At 41.1% G+C, this 25,718-nt stretch overlaps 1 protein-coding gene across 1 annotated transcript in view; it reads right to left on the reverse strand.

Annotated features, from left to right (window-relative positions):
- The window catches only part of LOC117511008 (long-chain-fatty-acid--CoA ligase ACSBG2-like), a 46,433-nt gene extending 39,147 nt beyond the window's left edge, over positions 1–7,286 (reverse strand). Inside the window, exon 1 of the mRNA XM_034170941.1 lies at positions 6,997–7,286. Within this exon, the coding sequence (XP_034026832.1) occupies positions 6,997–7,156 (160 nt within the window). The 5' untranslated portion in view covers positions 7,157–7,286. The remainder of the gene's footprint in view (positions 1–6,996) is intronic.
- Between the last annotated feature and the right edge of the window lie 18,432 nt (positions 7,287–25,718).

Consider the following 25,718-nt stretch of genomic DNA (forward strand, 5'->3'; position numbering starts at 1 on the left):
TTAATTCATTTAAAGCCTGATTTATGCAGCTGCTGCTCTGTAACTCTGTGTGATGTAATGACGTGCGTGACCGTTTTAAAGTTCTCCGTCTCTGGATTATGCTTTATTATGGACTAATATGACCCCCAACAAGCTTTTCTTTCTACGATCATCACCCCCAAATCAAAAGGTAAGCTGTACATTTGCTGTAAATGTGATGTGGACTTTTCTGATCCATTTATCAGCGTGCCCGCTATATAATATGATGGCACATGAGGGATTAAAAGCAGAAAAGTGTCAAATCACAGCCTTTTGTGTCTGATTTATCAGGTGCACATCAAGTCTGAACACCGTTTGAAAAAACTAAAAGGTCGGACTTTTGATCACAGAAATGAGTCCTCTCCCACTTTCTACAAATCGGCAAGTGTCAGAGCTGAACTTTAATTTGTTTTCAGCAAAAGACCACTTCACCACTGAAGGCTACATCTAAAACACACATAGTTCGATAAAACTGTTACGCAGACCGTAGTTTTAGGAAAATGTTGTATGCAACTATGGTTCTATGAATTGCAAATGACCACCAGAGGGCAGTGCTTAGCACCTGGATTATCCCGCACATGCGCAGAGGCCAAGATCTTATGCCAGTTATGATTTGTCTTGCAAAAAGAACCCAAAATGCAGGTAGCCACAACAAGACAGAGTCAGATGGTGACTTATTTAACAAAAGTGCAAAAAACAGTCCAACAGCCCAAGTAAAGATGACGAGGGGGAAAATGAGTAAAATCCAAAAACACAAGATTGAGGACTCTAAAAACAAAAACACAGGAATACACAAAACACAGGACTCAAAACAGCTACTAAACTGGAGATGACAAAGGCGCTCCAAGTTCTTACAATCATGAACCACAAAGGAGAAAACCAAAGCAAAGGAACCAGCAAATAAACAAGGGCAAACTCAGGCTTAAATACACACTGGGGTGATGACACAAATGGATGACAGGTGAGGGTAAAACAATCAACGACAGCTGTGAGAGACGAACAGGAAGAAGTTAGCGCAAACATACAATCACAGACAGACCACCAAAATAAAACAGGAAGTCAAACTACAGTTGATCACGAAACAAAAACTATGATCACATTAACCCCAGGAATAAAATACAGTAACAGAGGCAACTAAATTTCAGACCTTGACAAAAAATAACCAAAGACAACTGTGAATACAGATAGTGATATACTGACATGAAAGCTCACATGGACTTACACACAGACACCAGGAACATTCACCAGGGGGAGTCAGAGGACAAGGACCAAACCAGAAAAAAAAACCCAGACGCAAAACCCTCGTGCCTCTGCACAAGGAAGAGGCAGAGGAACATTGACAAGCAGACAGGGATCAAAACACAAAGAACACCATATAAGGGTACAGACAATAATTCCAAAACCACAGACATAACATACCAGAAGACAGATCACAAAATGGGATGAACAAATCACAGACACAGACAGGAGGCCGGACACTGAAAACACAAAAACAGGATGCAAATATAGACACAGGACACACCACAACATATACCAACAAAGTCACATTACTGAACGTGACCTGAGTGACGTCAGCAACAATATACGAGGTCTGTGATGAAAAAAGCGGTCCTTTTTATTTTTTTCAAAAAATAAATGGATTTGATTCATATGTTTTTACGTCAGACATGCTTGAACCCTCGTGCGCATGCGTGAGTTTTTTCACGCGTGTCGGTGACGTCATTCGCCTGTGGGCAGGCCTTGAGTGAGGAGTGCTCCACCCCGCCCGTCGGAATCTCTTTGTCTGAATAGCCGCTGCGGACGGCGCGCGTTGCTTTATCAACATTTTTTCTGGAACTGTGAGGGATATCCGAGTGGACACTATTGGAGAAATTAAGCTGGTTTTCAGTGAAAGTTTTAACGGCTGATGAGAGATTATGGGGTGTTTCTGTCGGTGTAAGGACTTCCCACGGAGCGGGACGTCGCGCAGCGTTTCCAGGCGCCGTCGTCGGCCTGTTTCGACCTGAAAACATTCTAATTTAAGGCTTAATTCACCCAGGACATCGTGAGAGAACAGAGAAGATTCAGAAGAGGCCGGCATGAGGACTTTATGCGGACATTCCACTGTTTAATGACATTTTGTAATGAAAGACGTGCGTGCAAATTCACACAGATTCGCCGAGTCGTCACGGAAACGACTCGGCGAATCTGTGTGCACCGCGACAGGAAAAACACCTCCATGTTGAAAACCATTTGTAAAATTCAGGCGGCTTTGATGGCTTTCAACAAGTGAGTAACTGAGAAATTGTTTAACAGCTTGGGCATGTTCCAACTTGCCCGTTAAGGTTTCCAACGGAGGTGTTTTTCCTGTCGCGACCCCCCGCAGTCGGGTCCGGTCCGACATGCGACTCTGCCCGCACGTTCTTTCATTACAAAATGTCCGTTAACAATGGAATGTCCGAATAAACTCCTCATGCCGACTTCTTCTGAAAGTTCTCTGTTCTCTGACGACTTCCTGGGTCAACAGAGCCTGAAATGTGGAAGTTTTCAACTTGAAACGGCGAGGGGCTGCCGCCTCGAAGCGCAGATCGCCGTCAGGCGCCGTGAGCCATCCTTAAAGCGACACTACCAGACCAAAATCTCTCATCAGCCGTTAAAATTTTTACCGAAAACCAACTGAATTTCTCGAATGGTGTCCACTCAGTTGTGCCTTACAGTTTTGAAAAAATTTTGATCAAACAAAGCAGCAGTCTCTGAGCCATTCCTAAACATGAAAAAACGACGAGAGGGTGGGCCACTCCTCACTCAAAGACTGCCCACAGGCGAATGACGTAACCGACAGGCGTGAAAAAACTCTTGCATGCCCACGAGGGTTCAAGCATGTCTGATGTAATCACACGTGATTCAAATCCATATGGTTTTTGAAAAAAATAATAAGGTCCGTTACTTTTATCACAGACCTCGTATATAAGGCTGTGTCTATAAGACTGTTGATGTGTTGTCCAAACAAACAAGCACATTTCCTCTCTAATGCAGGGGAGAAATGCTTCAGAGCTAGATGGACAGCCCATAGCTCTAGCACATGGATGGGCTGAGGCCTCTCCCAGGGGCTCCATACACCCCTTGACCATTTTGTGGTTCCACACTGCGCCCCAACTAAAAGCAAGGCATATGTTAGAATAACCTCCCAGCGGGAGGACAGAGACCCCAGAGGAACACCACGTGTCATGAACTCCCTGTCTGCCCAGGGCCGACAATGTTGAAGGCACCGGCTGGGAAGGCACAGAGACTTGTTTTGGTTTAGTGTGGGATCGAGCCCAAGGCTGTTGAGCCAAATTTGTAAGGGGTGCAAAAACAGGAGTCCCAGAGGTACAACTACTGACACTGCAGTCAGCTTTTCCATCAGCTGGACGAGCACAGCTTAAGTCAGTCTTGTATTCCTGTGAACACAGGACACCAGAGTGAGAATATTGCCCACTCTCTGTGAGGATGGGCAAGCTCTCATCACCAGTGAGTTGATTGCTATGGTAATAAAAGCCACCTGTTGACTGGGAGTCAAGAAGCTCTTTGCAAAATTCACAGAGAGCCCTAACTGCAACATGTGGTTCAGTAGGGTCAAAGTGTTGGCGGATGCTTGCTTCTTTGCTGTAGTAGTAAGGGCCTCAGCATGTGGGCGCTTACGTGATTTGGAGGCCAGTGTTGCAGAGGGCATCTCATCTTCAAACTGAGCCAGTCTGGCCAATCTCTCAGCCAGTGGTATGAAAACACAATTGAAGCAATTGTCTTCTGTGAGTGCTTGTCTCAAGTGTCCAGCCCCAAGACATGATGATATAAATTATGGCCATCCTCCAGGCTCAGAGGGGCCAAGCAGCTACTGCACACATGCACCAACACAGTCAGCATTATTGGGTGTGTGCAGTAGTAAGTGAAGCACACTCAGTACACTATACAGTAAGACCCTGTGACAAAACACATTAAAACAGGAAGCAGGAAGTAGTCTCAGTCCACCAGCTACTTCACTCTGCGCTTCGGGATGCTCATGGTAAATGGTAAATAAATGGTAAATGGACTGCATTTATATAGCGCTTTTCCATCTGCATCAGACGCTCAAAGCGCTTTACAGTAATGTCTCACATTCACCCCGATGTCAGGGTGCTGCCACACAACGTGCTCACTACACACCGGGAGCAACAGGGGATTAAGGACCTTGCCCAAGGGCCCTTAGTAATTTTCCGGTCAAGCTGGGATTTGAAACAAGGATCCTCTGGTCTCAAGCCCAACAGCTTAACCACTAGACCATCACCTCTCCTGGTAGGGAGTGGAAAGCACTCACAGTGCCTCAGACTCACAGCTAGTTGTCACAATGTCAGAGCCCCAAGTGGCGGTGTACCAGGGAGGGAGGAATACGCACCACAGTAGCCAAAGTCAGCATGGTATGTAGCTGCTATAGCTGCTGTATAAATGGAGTGGGAAACACCGGCGGCATGCAGTTTAATTAAAAAATACGGCAACAGTCTATGGACTAACACAAATGGTAATGTAACGAGTTAAGCCACCAAAATGGCAGTGGAGCAGGGAGCAGAAAACACTCACATTACTGCAGACAAAGTCAGCACGGTAGGTCCCAGCTATAGCTGCTGTATAAACAGAGCGGGAAACGTTCACAACATGCACTTACGCCAGCGGTCTGTGGACTACATTGCAGCCAATGAGTCAAAACTTCACACATTCTCGAGAAATATTGGTTTCTCAGAATGCAAAAGATGAAGAACCATGCCCTACTTTTTTTGGGTCAGGCTCAGAACATCTCAATCACCCCTCGCATGTATGTTATGCATGTATAGGCTCTATGAGGACTGTAACCTTAAAATATTAAGTTCAAAGACTGTGCAATCCTGGTTCATTCATTTGAAGTGTTTCAAATCACATGGCGATATATTGAGGCCCCATTTAGCATAACTCATACGTATTTCTCCTCTTTATACTAACCTTGGGATAATGTTCAAAATGGATTGTAAAATATTCTGGAGCAATGTTTTGGGTTTTGCAATCACTAATTTGGAGTATGGAGGAAAGGTTTGGACACTGTCCCTAGTCACACATTCTATCTATATTGCTTAATTTCAGCTTTACTTTTGTGTTGCGTTGAATTATTCACACATTCTAGCTATATTGTTTTATTTCAGCTTTACTTTTGTGTTGGGTTGTATTATTTCTTCAAGTATTTGCCCATATAGAAGACATCATACAGTATTTCTCCCCGTGGTTGCTACCTTTGCAAGCTTGTTACCTGCATTCAGTGAAGTAATAAGCACAGGTGTTCAAGTGTTCTGGGGGCAAACTACATGAGAATTTCAACTGCAGCTGTTCATAATTTTGGATAATTTATCCAGCATCCACTAACTAGCCACAATTTATGACACTTGTATGAAGTTTGATGCCATGACTAACTTGCCCCCTCATCTACATTTTTGCTGTCCAAGTCAGAGACTGTTATCAGTGCAGGAAATAGTCTTTTAACATTTTCGGGAATACTTACGGTCATGTCTTATTGTTACTACAAAACCAAAGGAAACATGTCATGGAGCAGCACACCAAGTGAGATAAGATTAAACAAATTGTTTGTATCCTTAAACTAACATCCACTTTCTTCTGTAAAATAAAACACCATTCTTACTTGAATCATGTTATTATTTTAATCTAATTTCTCATCTTTGCAAATAAACCTATTTATTTTCGCTTTGTTTGCTTGGGCATTCCAAAGCCTGTGATTGCATCTGACAACCAACAAAGGAGAGCAAAGGTTATGCAGTTGCGTGCTTAAAGGCACGATGTCTCAGAAAGTGATGAATGGATTTCAATGAAATGTTTTGAAGAAATGATACTTGTTGCCAGGAAAAGTCAAATAAGGCTCTAGGCTGGACTATTGTAATTCATTATTATCAGGTTGTCCTAAAAGTTCCCTGAAAAGCCTTCAGTTAATTCAAAATGCTGCAGCTAGAGTACTAACGGGGACTAGAAGGAGAGAGCATATCTCACCCATATTGGCCTCTCTTCATTGGCTTCCTGTTAATTGTAGAATAGAATTTAAATTCTTCTTCTTACTTATAAGGTTTTGAATAATCAGGTCCCATCTTATCTTAGGGACCTCATAGTACCATATCACCCCAATAGAGCGCTTCGCTGTCAGACTGCAGGCTTACTAGTAGTTCCTAGGGTTTGTAAGAGTAGAATGGGAGGCAGAGCCTTCAGCTTTCAGGCTCCTCTCCTGTGGAACCAGCTCCCAATTCGGATCAGGGAGACAGACACCCTCTCTACTTTTAAGATTAGGCTTAAAACTTTCCTTTTTGCTAAAGCTTATAGTTAGGGCTGGATCAGGTGACCCTGAACCATCCCTTAGTTATGCTGCTATAGACGTAGACTGCTGGGGGGTTCCCATGATGCACTGAGTGTTTCTTTCTCTTTTTGCTCTGTATGCACCACTCTGCATTTAATCATTAGTGATTGATCTCTGCTCCCCTCCACAGCATGTCTTTTTCCTGATTCTCTCCCCTCAGCCCCAACCAGTCCCAGCAGAAGACTGCCCCTCCCTGAGCCTGGTTCTGCTGGAGGTTTCTTCCTGTTAAAAGGGAGTTTTTCCTTCCCACTGTCACCAAGTGCTTGCTCACAGGGGGTCGTTTTGACCGTTGGGGTTTTTCTGTGATTATTGTATGGCTTTTGCCTTGCAATATAAAGTGCCTTGGGGCAACTGTTGTTGTGATTTGGCGCTATATAAATAAAATTGATTTGATTTGATTTGTTTCGTTAACATTGCTTTATGATATCACAAAGACCTGATGCCCTCCTCTGTCAGTCCACTGAGGTAATAATAATTAGTGCCATATATGTATAAATTATTAAATTATCTCACAAATGGCTGTTTATGCTCATACAACTGCCATCCAACAACTTCAGTGTTTGTTTGTTTGTTTGTTTGTTTGTTTTATGGAGTGGTGTTACCTGGTAAAAGTCCTCCATTGAGTGAAAATGTACCCACTACAGCTCCATTCTGACTTTCTGGATTGGAGTGGGTCTTCTGGTTTTTGTCTGCCAGATTCAGTGCTTTCAGGATCAGGATGCTGGTGAACACAGAGGAGCACACGCATTCAATAATGCACATTATGGCTCACTAGAGTTTAAAATCCACATATTCCAGGAAGACAAAAGCATCACGAGACAAGTATTGAAAAGGCTTCAAGATTCGCTTTCTATTTTACGTACCTCTGAGTGTCAGTCTTCATGACAGCTGTGGAGTTGCTCATAATTGAATCCTCTTTGTCAGCCGTTACTATGCTACAATGACAGGACACAGTAAAATCAGGTCAAAGTGAGCATGAAAAGAAGCTTGGATGTTCTCCACAGCTGTCCCGTCACCAAGATAAGATTATGTACAACTATGATGAAAGAGCGTCACACTGGACATTTATATGTGATGGTCATTGCAACAGGTCAGTGTCGATGTGTGCCACAAAGAGCAATCCTGTACACAGCAGTTGAAATGTCAAAATCGTGAATGTTTGCCAGAATGTGTTGGGACATCTGGGTGTCTGCAATCTGTATGGCCTTCTGTGTCAAACATTAAGTACCTCCACAGTGAATGGTACACTTACTAAAGTAATGAACCAACATTGTTTTAGGCATCTTATTATCATCAATTTAAAAAATTGGGATGGCATCATCCTGATGTCACTTCTTTTATATTTGTGCTACAAAGAAAGAACCAAGGCCAATTATTGTGTGTCATTTTCCTATTCGTACCTTCTGATTGTATTGGTTGGCCCAGTTCCTGTCCCACAGACATGCTCAGCTTTATGTCAAGGTGAGTCTGTTTTCCTCTTGTGACATTTGAGGATCCAAGGTGGTTCCATGGTGTTGTGGATGCAACAAAGCACTGCAAGGGCACATGCTCCCAGACTTGACTTGACATTTAAAGTCACTTCTGATCTGTGCGATTTCTTCATTTTACACGAACATGCGATATAGTGCACAGCTGCAGCGATAACATATTATCACTGGGTGCCATCACTGATACATGACCTAGATTTAACGAATTTGATCATATTTCACTGATGTCCTAACAAAACTTGTAACCTGCTAAAAGCACAACCTGTCTGTTCGACCCTATACCAACAAAACTGTTTAAGGACCTGTGGCCTACTCTTGGGTCCACTGTGTTGGAAATTATTAATCTGTCACTAACCTCGGTGTTCCTAACTGTTTCAAATCTCCAGTGAATAAGCCGATAATTAAAAAATTCAACCTTGGCCCTAGTCTATTGAACAATTATAGGCCGATGTCACACCTATCATTTTGTTCCATAATTTTTGAAAAAAGTTGTTTCACAGCAGCATGTGGACCACCTTACTGAGAATAATCTCTTTGAGCCACTGCAGTCTGTAGAACACATGATTCGATGGAGACAACGCTTACGAAAGTGGTAAATGATATCAATCAATCAATCAATCAATTTTTTTTTATATAGCACCAAATCACAACAAACAAACAAATGATATGCTTGCAATGGATTCAGACACCACTACGGTTCTGTTACTGTTAGATGTCAGTGCTACGTTTGATACGGTGGATCATCGTATTGTACTTCATAAGCTGGAGAATCATTTTGGGATTACTGGGAGTGTCTTTGCATGATTGACATCCTACCTAACCAGTCAATCTCACTGTGTTCTATACAACATACTGACATACTGTAAGTATCTCCCCCTGCCATTTTTTAATAATAATAATAATTACTTGGATTTATAGAGTGCTTTTCAAGACACCCAAGAGACTTTACAACCTGCATTATTCATTCGCTCACACACATTGGTGGTGGTAAGCTACTAGTGTAGCCACAGCTGCCCTTGGGCAAAACTGACGGGTGTGGCTGCCATTCTGCATCTACGGCCCCTCCAACCACCACCTCATTCATACACAGGCAAGGTGGGTTAAGTGTCTTGCCCAATGACACAACGGCAGTACCCAGATTTTTGAATGGCTGGGAGCCAGATTCAAACTGCCTTTTGGCAAACTCCAGGTGGGCTGCCTACCATGTGCCTTATAAGGAGTGGATTCCGTCTGTCGACTCTACCATACAGGCCTGATTCCTTTGACCACTGGGTTAATAGTCACTTCCCTGACTAAGGCCCTTCTCCCCCGATCGCTCAGTTTAGACGGGCTGCCCTAGGAAAAGTCCTGGTGGATCCGAACTTGTTCCACTGTGCTCATTGGGACCTTCAAAGCAGCAGAATTGTTTCTGTATTCTTTCCCAGATTTGTGTCTCAAGACAATCCTGTCTCAGAGGTCTACAGACAATTCCTTTGACTTCATGCTTGGTTTGTGCTCTGACATGCACTGTCAACTGTGGGACCTTATATGTAGATGGGTGTGTGTCCAACTCATGTCCAATCAACTGAATTTACCCCAGGTGGACTCCAATTAAGCTGTAGAAACATCTCAAGAATGATCAGTGGAAATAGAATGCGCCTGATCTCAGTTTTCAGCTTCGTGACAAAGGCTGTGAATACTTGTGCATGTATGATTTCTTAGTTTTTTATTTTTAATAGTAAGTCCCTTTGGTTGCTCCCTTGTTTTCACTCGGGGTCACCACAGTAGATTCAAGGTGGATCTGCATGTTGAATTGGCACAGATTTTCTGCCGGATGCCCTTCCGGATGCAACTCCACATTACATGGAGAAATGTGGCAAAGGAACGTTCTGGACTGAAACCAAGTGACTAACCCCAAATCACTTGGCCAAACATTTGCCACGTCATCCATTTTGGAATAAGGCTGTAACATAACAAAACTCGGAAAAAGCGAACTGCTGTGAATACTTTCCGGATCCACTGTACTAAGTACGATGTGATACTTAAATCCCACATTACCATGCACAATTTGCAAGATGAATATTGCAACCACTCCTCTGTGTGTGTAGATAGATAGATAGATAGATAGATAGATAGATAGATAGATAGATAGATAGATAGATAGATAGATAGATAGATAGATAGATAGATAGATAGATAGATAGATAGATAGATAGATAGATAGATAGATAGATAGATAGATAGATAGATAGATAGATAGATAGATAGATAGATAGATAGATAGATAGATAGATAGATAGATAGATAGATAGATAGATAGATAGATAGATAGATAGATAGATAGATATAGATAGATAGATAGATAGATAGATAGATAGATAGATAGATAGATAGATAGATAGATAGATAGATAGATAGATAGATAGATAGATAGATAGATAGATAGATAGATAGATAGATAGATAGATAGATAGATAGATAGATAGATAGATAGATAGATAGATAGATAGATAGATAGATAGATAGATAGATAGATAGATAGATAGATAGATAGATAGATAGATAGATAGATAGATAGATAGATAGATAGATAGATAGATAGATAGATAGATAGATAGATAGATAGATAGATAGATAGATAGATAGATAGATAGATAGATAGATAGATAGATAGATAGATAGATAGATAGATAGATAGATAGATAGATAGATAGATAGATAGATAGATAGATAGATAGATAGATAGATAGATAGATAGATAGATAGATAGATAGATAGATAGATAGATAGATAGATAGATAGATAGATAGATAGATAGATAGATAGATAGATAGATAGATAGATAGATAGATAGATAGATAGATAGATAGATAGATAGATAGATAGATAGATAGATAGATAGATAGATAGATAGATAGATAGATAGATAGATAGATAGATAGATAGATAGATAGATAGATAGATAGATAGATAGATAGATAGATAGATAGATAGATAGATAGATAGATAGATAGATAGATAGATAGATAGATAGATAGATAGATAGATAGATAGATAGATAGATAGATAGATAGATAGATAGATAGATAGATAGATAGATAGATAGATAGATAGATAGATAGATAGATAGATAGATAGATAGATAGATAGATAGATAGATAGATAGATAGATAGATAGATAGATAGATAGATAGATAGATAGATAGATAGATAGATAGATAGATAGATAGATAGATAGATAGATAGATAGATAGATAGATAGATAGATAGATAGATAGATAGATAGATAGATAGATAGATAGATAGATAGATAGATAGATAGATAGATAGATAGATAGATAGATAGATAGATAGATAGATAGATAGATAGATAGATAGATAGATAGATAGATAGATAGATAGATAGATAGATAGATAGATAGATAGATAGATAGATAGATAGATAGATAGATAGATAGATAGATAGATAGATAGATAGATAGATAGATAGATAGATAGATAGATAGATAGATAGATAGATAGATAGATAGATAGATAGATAGATAGATAGATAGATAGATAGATAGATAGATAGATAGATAGATAGATAGATAGATAGATAGATAGATAGATAGATAGATAGATAGATAGATAGATAGATAGATAGATAGATAGATAGATAGATAGATAGATAGATAGATAGATAGATAGATAGATAGATAGATAGATAGATAGATAGATAGATAGATAGATAGATAGATAGATAGATAGATAGATAGATAGATAGATAGATAGATAGATAGATAGATAGATAGATAGATAGATAGATAGATAGATAGATAGATAGATAGATAGATAGATAGATAGATAGATAGATAGATAGATAGATAGATAGATAGATAGATAGATAGATAGATAGATAGATAGATAGATAGATAGATAGATAGATAGATAGATAGATAGATAGATAGATAGATAGATAGATAGATAGATAGATAGATAGATAGAAATGCCTGTAGTCAGATCCAATGTGAAAACCCATGCGGCACAGATCTTCACCACTCTTATCAAAAGTTTGAGATGTTTTTTTGAATGACATCCTACCTTCTCCTAGAGGAAGCGAGCGGCAGCTGATTAATGAAAACTGTGACATGCACAGTTGGGTGCAGGCAAAAGTTGTCCTCTGGCTAAAAATCTACTTTTAAATGGGCTGGTGCGAGGGCACACCTGCACTTTACTCACACTGTATCTACAAGTGTGCAGACTCACGCAGTCGAATGCACAATTCCTGCTGAGACCATATCGACCAGTGAGCCCTACCAACATACTTGACCAAAGGTTAGATATCAATCAATCAATCAACTTTTTTTCTTGTATAGCGCCAAATCACAACAAACAGTTGCCCCAAGGCGCTCCACATTGCAAGGCAAGGCCATACAATAATTATGAAACACAGTCTACGTCTAAAGCAACATAACCAAGGGATGGTCCAGGGTCACCCGATCCAGCCCTAACTATAAGCCTTAGCGAAAAGGAAAGTTTTAAGCCTAATCTTAAAAGTAGAGAGGGTATCTGTCTCCCTGATCTGAATTGGGAGCTGGTTCCACAGGAGAGGAGCCTGAAAGCTGAAGGCTCTGCCTCCCATTCTACTCTTACAAACCCTAGGAACTACAAGTAAGCCCGCAGTCTGAGAGCGAAGCGCTCTAATGGGGTAATATGGTACTACGAGGTCCCTAAGATAAGATGGGACCTGATTATTCAAAACCTTATAAGTAAGAAGAAGAATTTTAAATTCTATTCTAGCATTAACAGGAAGCCAATGAAGGGAGGCCAACACGGGTGAGATATGCTCTCTCCTGCTAGTCCCCGTCAGTACTCTAGCTGCAGCATTCTGAACCAACTGAAGGCTTTTTAGGGAACTTTTAGGACAACCTGATAATAATGAATTACAATAGTCCAGCCTAGAGGAAATAAATGCATGAATTAGTTTTTCAGCATCACTCTGAGACAAGACCTTTCTGATTTTAGAGATATTGCGTAAATGCAAAAAGGCAGTCCTACATATTTGTTTAATATGCGCTTTGAATGACATATCCTGATCAAAAATAACTCCAAGATTTCTCACAGTATTACTAGAGATCAGGGAAATGCCATCCAGAGTAACGATCTGGTTAGACACCATGCTTCTAAGATTTGTGGGGCCAAGTACAATAACTTCAGTTTTATCTGAGTTTAAAAGCAGGAAATTAGAGGTCATCCATGTCTTTATGTCTGTAAGACAATCCTGCAGTTTAGCTAATTGGTGCGTATCCTCTGGCTTCATGGATAGATAAAGCTGGGTATCATCTGCGTAACAATGAAAATTTAAGCAATACCATCTAATAATACTGCCCAAGGGAAGCATGTATAAAGTGAATAAAATTGGTCCTAGCACAGAACCTTGTGGAACTCCATAATTAACTTTAGTCTGTGAAGAAGATTCCCCATTTACATGAACAAACTGTAATCTATTAGACAAATATGATTCAAACCACCGCAGCGCAATGCCTTTAATACCTATGACATGCTCTAATCTCTGTAATAAAATTTTATGGTCAACAGTATCAAAAGCAGCACTGAGGTCCAACAGAACAAGCACAGAGATAAGTCCACTGTCCGAAGCCATAAGAAGATCATTTGTAACCTTCACTAATGCTGTTTCTGTACTATGATGAATTCTAAAACCTGACTGAAACTCTTCAAATAGACCATTCCTCTGCAGGTGATCAGTTAGCTGTTTTACAACTACCCTCTCAAGAATCTTTGAGAGAAAAGGAAGGTTGGAGATTGGCCTATAATTAGCTAAGATAGCTGGGTCAAGTGATGGCTTTTTAAGTAATGGTTTAATTACTGCCACCTTAAAGGCCTGTGGTACATAACCAACTAACAAAGATAGATTGATCATATTTAAGATTGAAGCATTAAATAATGGTAGGACTTCCTTGAGCAGCCTGGCAGGAATGGGGTCTAATAAGCATGTTGATGGTTTGGATGAAGTAACTAATGAAAATAACTCAGACAGAACAATCGGAGAGAAAGAGTCTAACCAAATACCGGCATCACTGAAAGCAGCCAAAGATAACGATACATCTTTGGGATGGTTATGAGTAATTTTTTCTCTAATAGTCAAAATTTTGTTAGCAAAGAAAGTCATGAAGTCATTACTAGTTAAAGTTAATGGAATACTCAGCTCAATAGAGCTCTGACTCTTTGTCAGCCTGGCTACAGTGCTGAAAAGAAACCTGGGGTTGTTCTTATTTTCTTCAATTAGTGATGAGTAGAAAGATGTCCTAGCTTCACGAAGGGCTTTCTTATAGAGCAACAAACTCTTTTTCCAGGCTAAGTGAAGATCTTCTAAATTAGTGAGACGCCATTTCCTCTCCAACTTACGGGTTATCAGCTTTAAGCTACGAGTTTGTGAGTTATACCACGGAGTCAGACACTTCTGATTTAAAGCTCTCTTTTTCAGAGGAGCTACAGCATCCAAAGTTGTCTTCAATGAGGATGTAAAACTATTGACAAGGTACTCTAACTCCCTTACAGAGTTTAGGTAGCTACTCTGCTCTGTGTTGGTATATGACATTAGAGAACATAAAGAAGGAATCATATCCTTAAACCTAGTTACAGCGCTTTCTGAAAGACTTCTAGTGTAATGAAACTTATTCCCCACTGCAGGGTAGTCCATCAGGGTAAATGTAAATGTTATTAAAAAATGATCAGACAAAAGGGAGTTTTCAGGGAATACTGTTAAGTCTTCTATTTCCATACCATAAGTCAGAACAAGATCTAAAATATGATTAAAGTGGTGGGTGGACTCATTTACTTTTTGAGCAAAGCCGATAGAGTCTAATAATAGATTAAATGCAGTGTTGAGGCTGTCATTCTCAGCATCTGTGTGGATGTTAAAATCGCCCACTATAATTATCTTATCTGAGCTAAGCACTAAGTCAGACAAAAGGTCTGAAAATTCACAGAGAAACTCACAGTAACGACCAGGTGGACGATAGATAATAACAAATAAAACTGGTTTTTGGGACTTCCAATTTGGATGGACAAGACTAAGAGACAAGCTTTCAAATGAATTAAAGCTCTGTCTAGGTTTTTGATTAATTAATAAGCTGGAATGGAAGATTGCTGCTAATCCTCCGCCCCGGCCCGTGCTACGAGCATTCTGACAGTTAGTGTGACTCGGGGGTGTTGACTCATTTAAACTAACATATTCATCCTGCTGTAACCAAGTTTCTGTTAGGCAGAATAAATCAATACGTTGATCAATTATTATATCATTTACCAACAGGGACTTAGAAGAAAGAGACCTAATGTTTAATAGACCACATTTAACTGTTTTAGTCTGTGGTGCAATTGAAGGTGCTATATTATTTTTTCTTTTTGAATTTTTATGCTTAAATAGATTTTTGCTAGTTATTGGTGGTCTGGGAGCAGGCACCGTCTCTACGGGGATGGGGTAATAGGGGGATGGCAGGGGGAGAGAAGCTGCAGAGAGGTGTATAAGACCACAGCTCTGCCTCCTGGTCCCAATGCTAGACAGTCACAGTTTGGAGGATCCCAAAAAATTGGCCAGATTTCTAGAAATGAGAGCTGCTCCCTCTAAAGTGGGATGGATGCCGTCTCTCCCAACAAGACCAGGTTTTCCCCAGAAGCTTTGCCAATTATCAATGAAGCCCACCTCATTTTTTGGACACCACTCAGACAGCCAGCAATTCAAGGAGAACATGCGGCTAAACATGTCACTCCCGGTCTGATTGGGGAGGGGCCCAGAGAAAACAACAGAGTCCGACATTGTTTTTGCAAAGTTACACACCGATTCAATGTTCATTTTAGTGACCTCCGATTGGCGTAACCGAGTGTCATTACTGCCGACGTGAATTACAATCTTACCAAATTTACGCTTAGCCTTAGCCAGCAATTTCAAATGTCCTTCGATGTCGCCTGCTCTGGCCCCCGGAAGACAATTGACAATGGTTGCTGGTGTCGCTAACTTCACATTTCTCAAAACAGAGTCGCCAATAACCAGAGTTTGATCCTCGGCGAGTGTATCGTCGAGTGGGGAAAAACGGTTAGAGATGTGAACGGGCTGACGGTGTACACGGGGCTTCTGTTTAGGGCTACGCTTCCTCCTCACAGTCACCCAGTCAGCCTGCCTTCCCGACTGCACGGGGTCTGCCAGGGGGGAACTAACGGCGGCTAAGCTACCTTGGTCCGCACCGACTACAGGGGCCTGGCTAGCTGTAGAATTTTCCACGGTGCGGAGCCGAGCCTCCAATTCGCCCAGCCTGGCCTCCAAAGCTACGAATAAGCTGCACTTATTACAAGTACCGTTACTGCTAAAAGAGGCCGAGGAATAACTAAACATTTCACACCCAGAGCAGAAAAGTACGGGAGAGACAGGAGAAGCCGCCATGCTAAAACGGCTAAGAGCTAGTAGCTACGCTAAGCTAGCGGATTCCCAAACAGGGAATCCGACACTAGACAGGCTGTGGAGCAGCACAGGTAACGCACGACAACAGTGCTAAAATAAAATAAAAATCCACTAGACAGGCTGTGGAGCAGCACAGGTAACGCACAACAACAGTGCTAAAAAATAAAATAAAATAAAAATAAAAATCCACAGGACAGGCTGTGGAGCAGCACAGGCAACGCACGACAACAGTGCTAAAACAAAATAAAAATCCACTAGACAGGCTGTGGAGCAGCACAGGTAACGCACGACAACAGTGCTAAAAAATAAAATAAAAATAAAAATCCACTGGACAGGCTGTGGAGCAGCACAGGCAACGCACGACAACAGTGCTAAAACAAAATAAAAATCCACTGGACAGGCTGTGGAGCAGCACAGGTAACGCACGACAACAGTGCTAAATCAAAATCCACTGGACAGGCTGTGGAGCAGCACAGGTAACGCACGACAACAGTGCTAAAACAAAATAAAAATCCACTAGACAGGCTGTGGAGCAGCACAGGTAACGCACAACAACAGTGCTAAAAAATAAAATAAAATAAAAATAAAAATCCACTGGACAGGCTGTGGAGCAGCACAGGCAACGCACGACAACAGTGCTAAAACAAAATAAAAATCCACTAGACAGGCTGTGGAGCAGCACAGGTAACGCACGACAACAGTGCTAAATAAAAATCCACTGGACAGGCTGTGGAGCAGCACAGGTAACGCACGACAACAGCGCCAAAAAAAAAATAAAATAAAAATAAAAATCAAAATCCACTGGACAGGCTGTGGAGCAGCACAGGTAACGCACGACAACAGTGGTAAAAAATAAAATAAAAATCCACTGGACAGGCTGTGGAGCAGCACAGGTAACGCACGACAACAGTGCTAAAAAATAAAATAAAAATCCACTGGACAGGCTGTGGAGCAGCACAGGTAACGCACGACAACAGTGCTAAAAAAAATAAATAAATAAAAAATAAATAAAATAAAAATCCACTGGACAGGTTGCGGAGCAGCACAGGTAACACACGACAACAGTGGTAAAAAATAAAATAAAAATCCACTAGACAGGCTGTGGAGCAGCACAGGTAACACACGACAACAGTGCTAAAAAAATAATAAAATCAAAATCAAAATCCACTGGACAGGCTGTGGAGCAGCACAGGTAACGCACGACAACAGTGCCAAAAAATAAAATAAAAATCCACTGGACAGGCTGTGGAGCAGCACAGGTAACGCACGACAACAGTGCCAAAAAACAAAACAAAAATCCACTGAACAGGCTGTGGAGCAGCGCAGGTAACACACGACAACAGTGCCAAAAAATAAAATAAAAATCCACTGGACAGGCTGTGGAGCAGCACAGGTAACACACGACAACAGTGGTAAAAAATAAAATAAAAATCCACTGGACAGGCTGTGGAACAGCACAGGTAACGCACGACAACAGTGCTAAAAAATAAAATAAAAATCCACTGAACAGGCTGTGGAGCAGCACAGGTAACGCACGACAACAGTGCTAAAAATAAAATAAAAATCCACTGGACAGGCTGTGGAGCAGCACAGGCAACGCACGACAACAGCGCTAAAATAAAATAAAAATCCACTGAACAGGCTGTGGAGCAGCACAGGTAACACACGACAACAGTGCTAAAAAATAAAATAAAAATCCACTGAACAGGCTGTGGAGCAGCACAGGTAACACATGACAACAGTGCTAAAAAATAAAATAAAAATCCACTGAACAGGCTGTGGAGCAGCACAGGTAACACATGACAACAGTGCTAAAAAATAAAATAAAAATCCACTGAACAGGCTGTGGAGCAGCACAGGTAACACACGACAACAGTGCTAAAAAATAAAATAAAAATCCACTGAACAGGCTGTGGAGCAGCACAGGTAACACACGACAACAGTGCTAAAAAATAAAATAAAAATCCACTGAACAGGCTGTGGAGCAGCACAGGTAACACACGACAACAGTGCTAAAATAAAATAAAAATCCACTGAACAGGCTGTGGAGCAGCACAGGTAACACACGACAACAGTGCTAAAATAAAATAAAAATCCACTGAACAGGCTGTGGAGCAGCACAGGTAACGCACGACAACAGTGCTAAAAAATAAAATAAAAATCCACTGGACAGGCTGTGGAGCAGCACAGGTAACACACGACAACAGTGCTAAAATAAAATAAAAATCCACTAGGCAGGCTGTGGAGCAGCACGACAACAGTGCTAAAAAATAAAACAAAAATAAAAACGAAAGCGTTAGCAAGCTAGTTAGCCTGCCAACGCTGATGAAGGCCAGCTGATAAAAGAGCTCCGTCGCGATGCTTCGACCGTTAGAGGTCTTCCTTAGGCGTTGGAGCACGGTGAAAAAGTAAAAAAAAAGTAAAAAAGTCTTGAAAAAGACTGTTAATTCAAAGAACTCAAACAGCTCAGTTCAAACAGCTAACAGATATACTCCCTGAAGGTGAGAGAACCTGAAACCTCAGAGTCTGGAAGTCTCATCTTTTAGTTTGTTGTAGCTACAGATGGTGGATCACAGTCTGATTATTTTTCCAATCCATCAACACGGGTACCAGTGCAAAACAATTAAATTTACAAGCTTTAAAAAAACATTGACCGAGCTTGAGGACTTGATATGAATTTGACTTGAAAAGCAAAAGGCACATCAGTTAGTAACATTTTAGAAGAATGAGACTTTATCCTACAGATTATAGCAGCTTTTTAATTGATTGAAAAAAATGTGGCATTAGAACAACACTGAATGTACAAACTTTAACCTAAATTCTCTTTTTAAAAAAATGGCTTAGTGTAAATTTGAAAGTTAAAAATAAATGCAGGCATTGATTTTTTTCCCTTGGGATCAAGTCAACACTGGTGGGCACAGTTCAGCTAATAGCTAATATTTTGTGAACCATAGATGATCTGTATGCTCAAACTGTTTCATTTCATTTGTTCCTTTATGTATGTACACATTATTACAGAAATACAGTGCATCCAGAAAGTATTAACCGCGCTTCACTTTATTTGTTGTTATAGCCTTATTCCAAATTAAATTCATTTTTATATAATACTATATATATATATATAGTCACATGAACATCAGTATTCACAGTCTTTGCCATGAAGCTCAAAACTGAGCTCAGCTGCATCCTGTTTCCACTGATCATCCTTGAGATGTTTCTGCAGCTTAATTAGTGCACCTGGGGTAAATTCAGTTGATTGGACATGTTTTGGAAAGGCACACACCTGTCTATATCAGTCTATATAGTCTTGTGCATTTTTCATACCCTTGTCATACCCCTGCCTTTTTATTTTGCTATTTTTAATCCTCCCCCTTCTCCTAACTCTAACCATAACCATAGCGTGTCTCTCCTCCCCTAAACATGACCCCCCAGACCCTGTGCCCCCATCACAAAATGAATTCTTGCCTAATCATGAAAAGTGCCCCATTTTTGTGCCCCTGTCAGGAACCCATAGATTAATGTACTTTTTGTAAAACCATCATGAACTGCTGTGAGACTGGGTTTGTCTGAATATAAGCTCCCACGTTTGACAGTGCACGTCAGACCGCAAACCAAGCATCAATCAATCAATCAACTTTTTTTTATATAGCGCCAAATCACAACAAACAGTTGCCCCAAGGCGCTTTATATTGTAAGGCAAGGCCATACAATAATTATGAAAAACCCCAACGGTCAAAACGACCCCCTGTGAGCAAGCACTTGGCTACAGTGGGAAGGAAAAACTCCCTTTTAACAGGAAGAAACCTCCAGCAGAACCAGGCTCAGGGAGGGGCAGTCTTCTGCTGAGACTGGTTGGGGCTGAGGGAAAGAACCAGGAAAAAGACATGCTGTGGAGGGGGGCAGAGATCGATCACTAATGATTAAATGCAGAGTGATGCATACAGAGCAAAAAGAGAAAGAAACAGTGCATCATGGGAACCCCCCCACAGTCTACGTCTAAAGCAGCATAACCAAGGGATGGTCCAGGGTCACCTGATCCAGCCCTAACTATAAGCCTTAGCGAAAAGGAAAGTTTTAAGCCTAATCTTAAAAGTAGAGAGGGTATCTGTCTCCCTGATCTGAATTGGGAGCTGGTTCCACAGGAGAGGCGCCTGAAAGCTGAAGGCTCTGCCTCCCATTCTACTCTTACAAACCCTAGGAACTACAAGTAAGCCTGCAGTCTGAGAGCGAAGCGCTCTAATGGGGTAATATGGTACTACGAGGTCCCTAAGATAAGATGGGACCTGATTATTCAAAACCTTATAAGTAAGAAGAAGAATTTTAAATTCTATTCTAGAATTAACAGGAAGCCAATGAAGAGAGGCCAACACGGGTGAGATATGCTCTCTCCTGCTAGTCCCCGTCAGTACTCTAGCTGCAGCATTTTGAATTAACTGAAGGCTTTTTAGGGAACTTTTAGGACAACCTGATAATAATGAATTACAATAGTCCAGCCTAGAGGAAATAAATGCATGAATTAGTTTTTCAGCATCACTCTGAGACAAGACCTTTCTGATTTTAGAGATATTGCGTAAATGCAAAAAGGCAGTCCTACATATTTGTTTAATATGCGCTTTGAATGACATATCCTGATCAAAAATGACTCCAAGATTTCTCACAGTATTACTAGAGGTCAGGGAAATGCCATCCAGAGTAAAGATCTGGTTAGATACCATGCTTCTAAGATTTGTGGGGCCAAGTACAATAACTTCAGTTTTATCTGAGTTTAAAAGCAGGAAATTAGAGGTCATCCATGTCTTTATGTCTGTAAGACAATCCTGCAGTTTAGCTAATTGGTGTGTGTCCTCTGGCTTCATGGATAGATAAAGCTGGGTATCATCTGCGTAACAATGAAAATTTAAGCAATACCGTCTAATAATACTGCCTAAGGGAAGCATGTATAAAGTGAATAAAATTGGTCCTAGCACAGAACCTTGTGGAACTCCATAATTAACTTTAGTCTGTGAAGAAGATTCCCCATTTACATGAACAAACTGTAATCTATTAGACAAATATGATTCAAACCACCGCAGCGCAGTGCCTTTAATACCTATGACATGCTCTAATCTCTGTAATAAAATTTTATGGTCAACAGTATCAAAAGCAGCACTGAGGTCCAACAGAACAAGCACAGAGATAAGTCCACTGTCCGAAGCCATAAGAAGATCATTTGTAACCTTCACTAATGCTGTTTCTGTACTATGATGAATTCTAAAACCTGACTGAAACTCTTCAAATAGACCATTCCTCTGCAGGTGATCAGTTAGCTGTTTTACAACTACCCTCTCAAGAATCTTTGAGAGAAAAGGAAGGTTGGAGATTGGCCTATAATTAGCTAAGATAGCTGGGTCAAGTGATGGCTTTTTAAGTAATGGTTTAATTACTGCCACCTTAAAAGCCTGTGGTACATAGCCAACTAACAAAGATAGATTGATCATATTTAAGATTGAAGCATTAAATAATGGTAGGACTTCCTTGAGCAGCCTGGCAGGAATGGGGTCTAATAAACATGTTGATGGTTTGGATGAAGTAACTAATGAAAATAACTCAGACAGAACAATCGGAGAGAAAGAGTCTAACCAAATACCGGCATCACTGAAAGCAGCCAAAGATAACGATACATCTTTGGGATGGTTATGAGTAATTTTTTCTCTAATAGTCAAAATTTTGTTAGCAAAGAAAGTCATGAAGTCATTACTAGTTAAAGTTAATGGAATACTCAGCTCAATAGAGCTCTGACTCTTTGTCAGCCTGGCTACAGTGCTGAAAAGAAACCTGGGGTTGTTCTTATTTTCTTCAATTAGTGATGAGTAGAAAGATGTCCTAGCTTTACGGAGGGCTTTTTTATAGAGCAACAAACTCTTTTTCCAGGCTAAGTGAAGATCTTCTAAATTAGTGAGACGCCATTTCCTCTCTAACTTACGGGTTATCTGCTTTAAGCTACGAGTTTGTGAGTTATACCACGGAGTCAGACACTTCTGATTTAAAGCTCTCTTTTTCAGAGGAGCTACAGCATCCAAAGTTGTCTTCAATGAGAATGTAAAACTATTGACGAGATACTCTAACTCCCTTACAGAGTTTAGGTAGCTACTCTGCTCTGTGTTGGTATATGACATTAGAGAACATAAAGAAGGAATCATATCCTTAAACCTAGTTACAGCGCTTTCTGAAAGACTTCTAGTGTAATGAAACTTATTCCCCACTGCAGGGTAGTCCATCAGGGTAAATGTAAATGTTATTAAAAAATGATCAGACAGAAGGGAGTTTTCAGGGAATACTGTTAAGTCTTCTATTTCCATACCATAAGTCAGAACAAGATCTAAGATATGATTAAAGTGGTGGGTGGACTCATTTACTTTTTGAGCAAAGCCAATAGAGTCTAATACTAGATTAAATGCAGTGTTGAGGCTGTCATTCTCAGCATCTGTGTGGATGTTAAAATCGCCCACTATAATTATCTTATCTGAGCTAAGCACTAAGTCAGACAAAAGGTCTGAAAATTCACAGAGAAACTCACAGTAACGACCAGGTGGACGATAGATAATAACAAATAAAACTGGTTTTTGGGACTTCCAATTTGGATGGACAAGACTAAGAGACAAGCTTTCAAATGAATTAAAGCTCTGTCTAGGTTTTTGATTAATTAATAAGCTGGAATGGAAGATTGCTGCTAATCCTCCGCCCCGGCCCGTGCTACGAGCATTCTGACAGTTAGTGTGACTCGGGGGTGTTGACTCATTTAAACTAACATATTCATCCTGCTGTAACCAGGTTTCTGTTAGGCAGAATAAATCAATACGTTGATCAATTATTATATCATTTACCAACAGGGACTTAGTAGAGAGAGACCTAATGTTTAATAGACCACATTTAACTGTTTTAGTCTGTGGTGCAGTTGAAGGTGCTATATTATTTTTTCTTTTTGAATTTTTATGCTTAAATAGATTTTTGCTGGTTATTGGTGGTCTGGGAGCAGGCACCGTTTCTACGGGGATGGGGTAATGAGGGGATGGCAGGGGGAGAGAAGCTGCAGAGAGGTGTATAAGACCACAGCTCTGCCTCCTGGTCCCAACGCTGGACAGTCACAGTTTGGAGGATCCAAGAAAATTGGCCAGATTTCTAGAAATGAGAGCTGCTCCATCCAAAGTGGGATGGATGCCGTCTCTCCTAACAAGACCAGGTTTTCCCCAGAAGCTTTGCCAATTATCTATGAAGCCCACCTCATTTGGGATTTTGTGCTGTCTGTTAACACCTTGAGGCAAAAATTAGTCCACCCTAAGGACAGGATGCCTAGTTACAAACAGAGCAATGTAGTGTATTCTATCAGATGTCAGGAAAACTGCAACGAACACTACATAGGTGAGACTAAGCAGCCGTTGCACAAAAGGCTATACCAGCACCGCAGAGAGGGCGCCGGTGGACCTCAGTCTGCAGTTCATCTCCACCTTAAAGACACTAACCACATGTTTGAGGACAAGGAAGTTAAAATCTTAGCGAGAGAAAAGCAATGGTTTGAGAGGAGAGTGAAGGAAGCATTGTATGTGTAACAGTTGAAACCCAGCCTTAACCGGGGAGGGGGTCTGAGACACACTTTGTCCCGTGTTTACAATGGGGTACTCAGGTCAAAGCTGTTTTAGTCTTTCGTTCATGGTAATGAGTCATTCACGTCATCAGGAGAAACGTCAGGAGACGCGTCAGTCCCATCGATAGGAAGGACAGCTGCCCTGTCATTAGGAGGGTGCTAACTCGAGCACAATAGGTTCTAATTAGAGCAATTGTTAGTCACTAGCCAACAGCAGTCTGCCTCTCAGTAGGAGGGGTCTGGTTAGGTTTAAAACTCCAGCTTTTGCTGGCTTGTTATTCTTCTCTACAAGAGTCAAGACAGAAGCCAGACTACCAGAGCAAGAAGTTTAGCTGAAGAAGCTTCTGGAATTAGAAGCAAAACATCTTCGCGTCAAGCAACCCAGTCCAGTCAAAGATTCAAGCTTCTCTACAACATATATAACAACAATAAAACTAATAAAAACAAATAAAAACAGACTTAAGGAGTTAAAATGAAGACATGGCATAAAAACATGGCAGACCTATGGAGCATTTAAAAGTCGAATCGCCGAAACAACTTTAAAAACCGGTTGGTTATACACACTGGGGAAGCATAGCTGCATCCTGAAGGAAGCAGAGAAAACTCTCCTAAAAGAACATGACCTGACAATGATAAGATGCGTTCAGCCTTCCGGAGGATCTGCTGATTACAAGAAGAGTGTAAGTCTCTTTGTTTCACTCCAATAATCTTTGAACAGATTTTAACAACGTTGTTCAGGCTGTTTCTGTCTTTCACTGAGAGGCTGTGAAACCAGCAGGTAAATGAAAAACACAAAAGACTCTCAATAAAAGACAGATTAAAACGACAAAGGATGGCAGGCCTGACAGAAAAGGAATTCAATTTACGGAGAAGATAAAGTCTGCTGTCCTCCCTTCACAATCAAAAATAGTCCCCAAATACTTATATGATGTGATAAAGTTCTGCTTTTTCATTGTGTATGATATGTTGTGTGGGCCGCCAGAAGAGGAGGTACTGCTGGCCCACCACCAGAGGGCGCCCTGTCTGGAGTGCGGGCTCCAGGCACCAGAGGGCGCAGCCGCCTCACAGGAGCAGCCAGGGTGACAGCTGTCACACATCACCGGCAACAGCTGTTACCAATCATCTGATCGGCAGGGGTATATCAGCAGGACGACGTCTCCACCTCTTTGCCGAGATATCGTTCTACCTGGAAGGTAATAATCTCAGCTGACTGCTTGACAGTAACCTTTGTGATTTTTGTGAGTGATTGCAGACTTTTTTCTCCAACGAGAGGTGGAGGTAGCTTCCCTGCCGTGCAGGTTGCTGGGTGCAGACGCACCCACGTTTAATTGTGTTCTTGTTCCTTGCCAGCAGTACCAGGTCCGACACACGGAGGCAGTGGCCATCTGGGCGTTCGGAACTTGGCGGCTCCAGTATTCCCGGGGTCCTGTGGCGGAGGAAACCGTATGGTTCCGGTTCTACTTTGGAGAGGCGTCTCCTATCTTCGAGCCTGCCCACACGACACCATTGTGAATTGAATTTTGTCCATTGTTGTAATTTGTTGTATTTGTTGTGCACGTTCGCAACAGTAAAGTGTTGTTATTTGACCTATTCCATTGTCCGTTCATTTGCGCCCCCTGTTGTGGGTCCGTGTACTTACACTTTCCCAACAGGATATCTCGGCCAACGTCATGGATCCCGAGGGGCGTCAACCGGCTGTTGAACGACCAATGGAAGAACAGGGCGCACAGGCGTCCGCAGGAGGAATGGTCGGTGAGTTGCAGCGGATCCTCACCGCTT

Source organism: Thalassophryne amazonica, chromosome 5 (genome assembly GCF_902500255.1).
Source record: "Thalassophryne amazonica chromosome 5, fThaAma1.1, whole genome shotgun sequence".
NCBI classification, from domain to species: Eukaryota; Metazoa; Chordata; class Actinopteri; order Batrachoidiformes; family Batrachoididae; genus Thalassophryne; species Thalassophryne amazonica.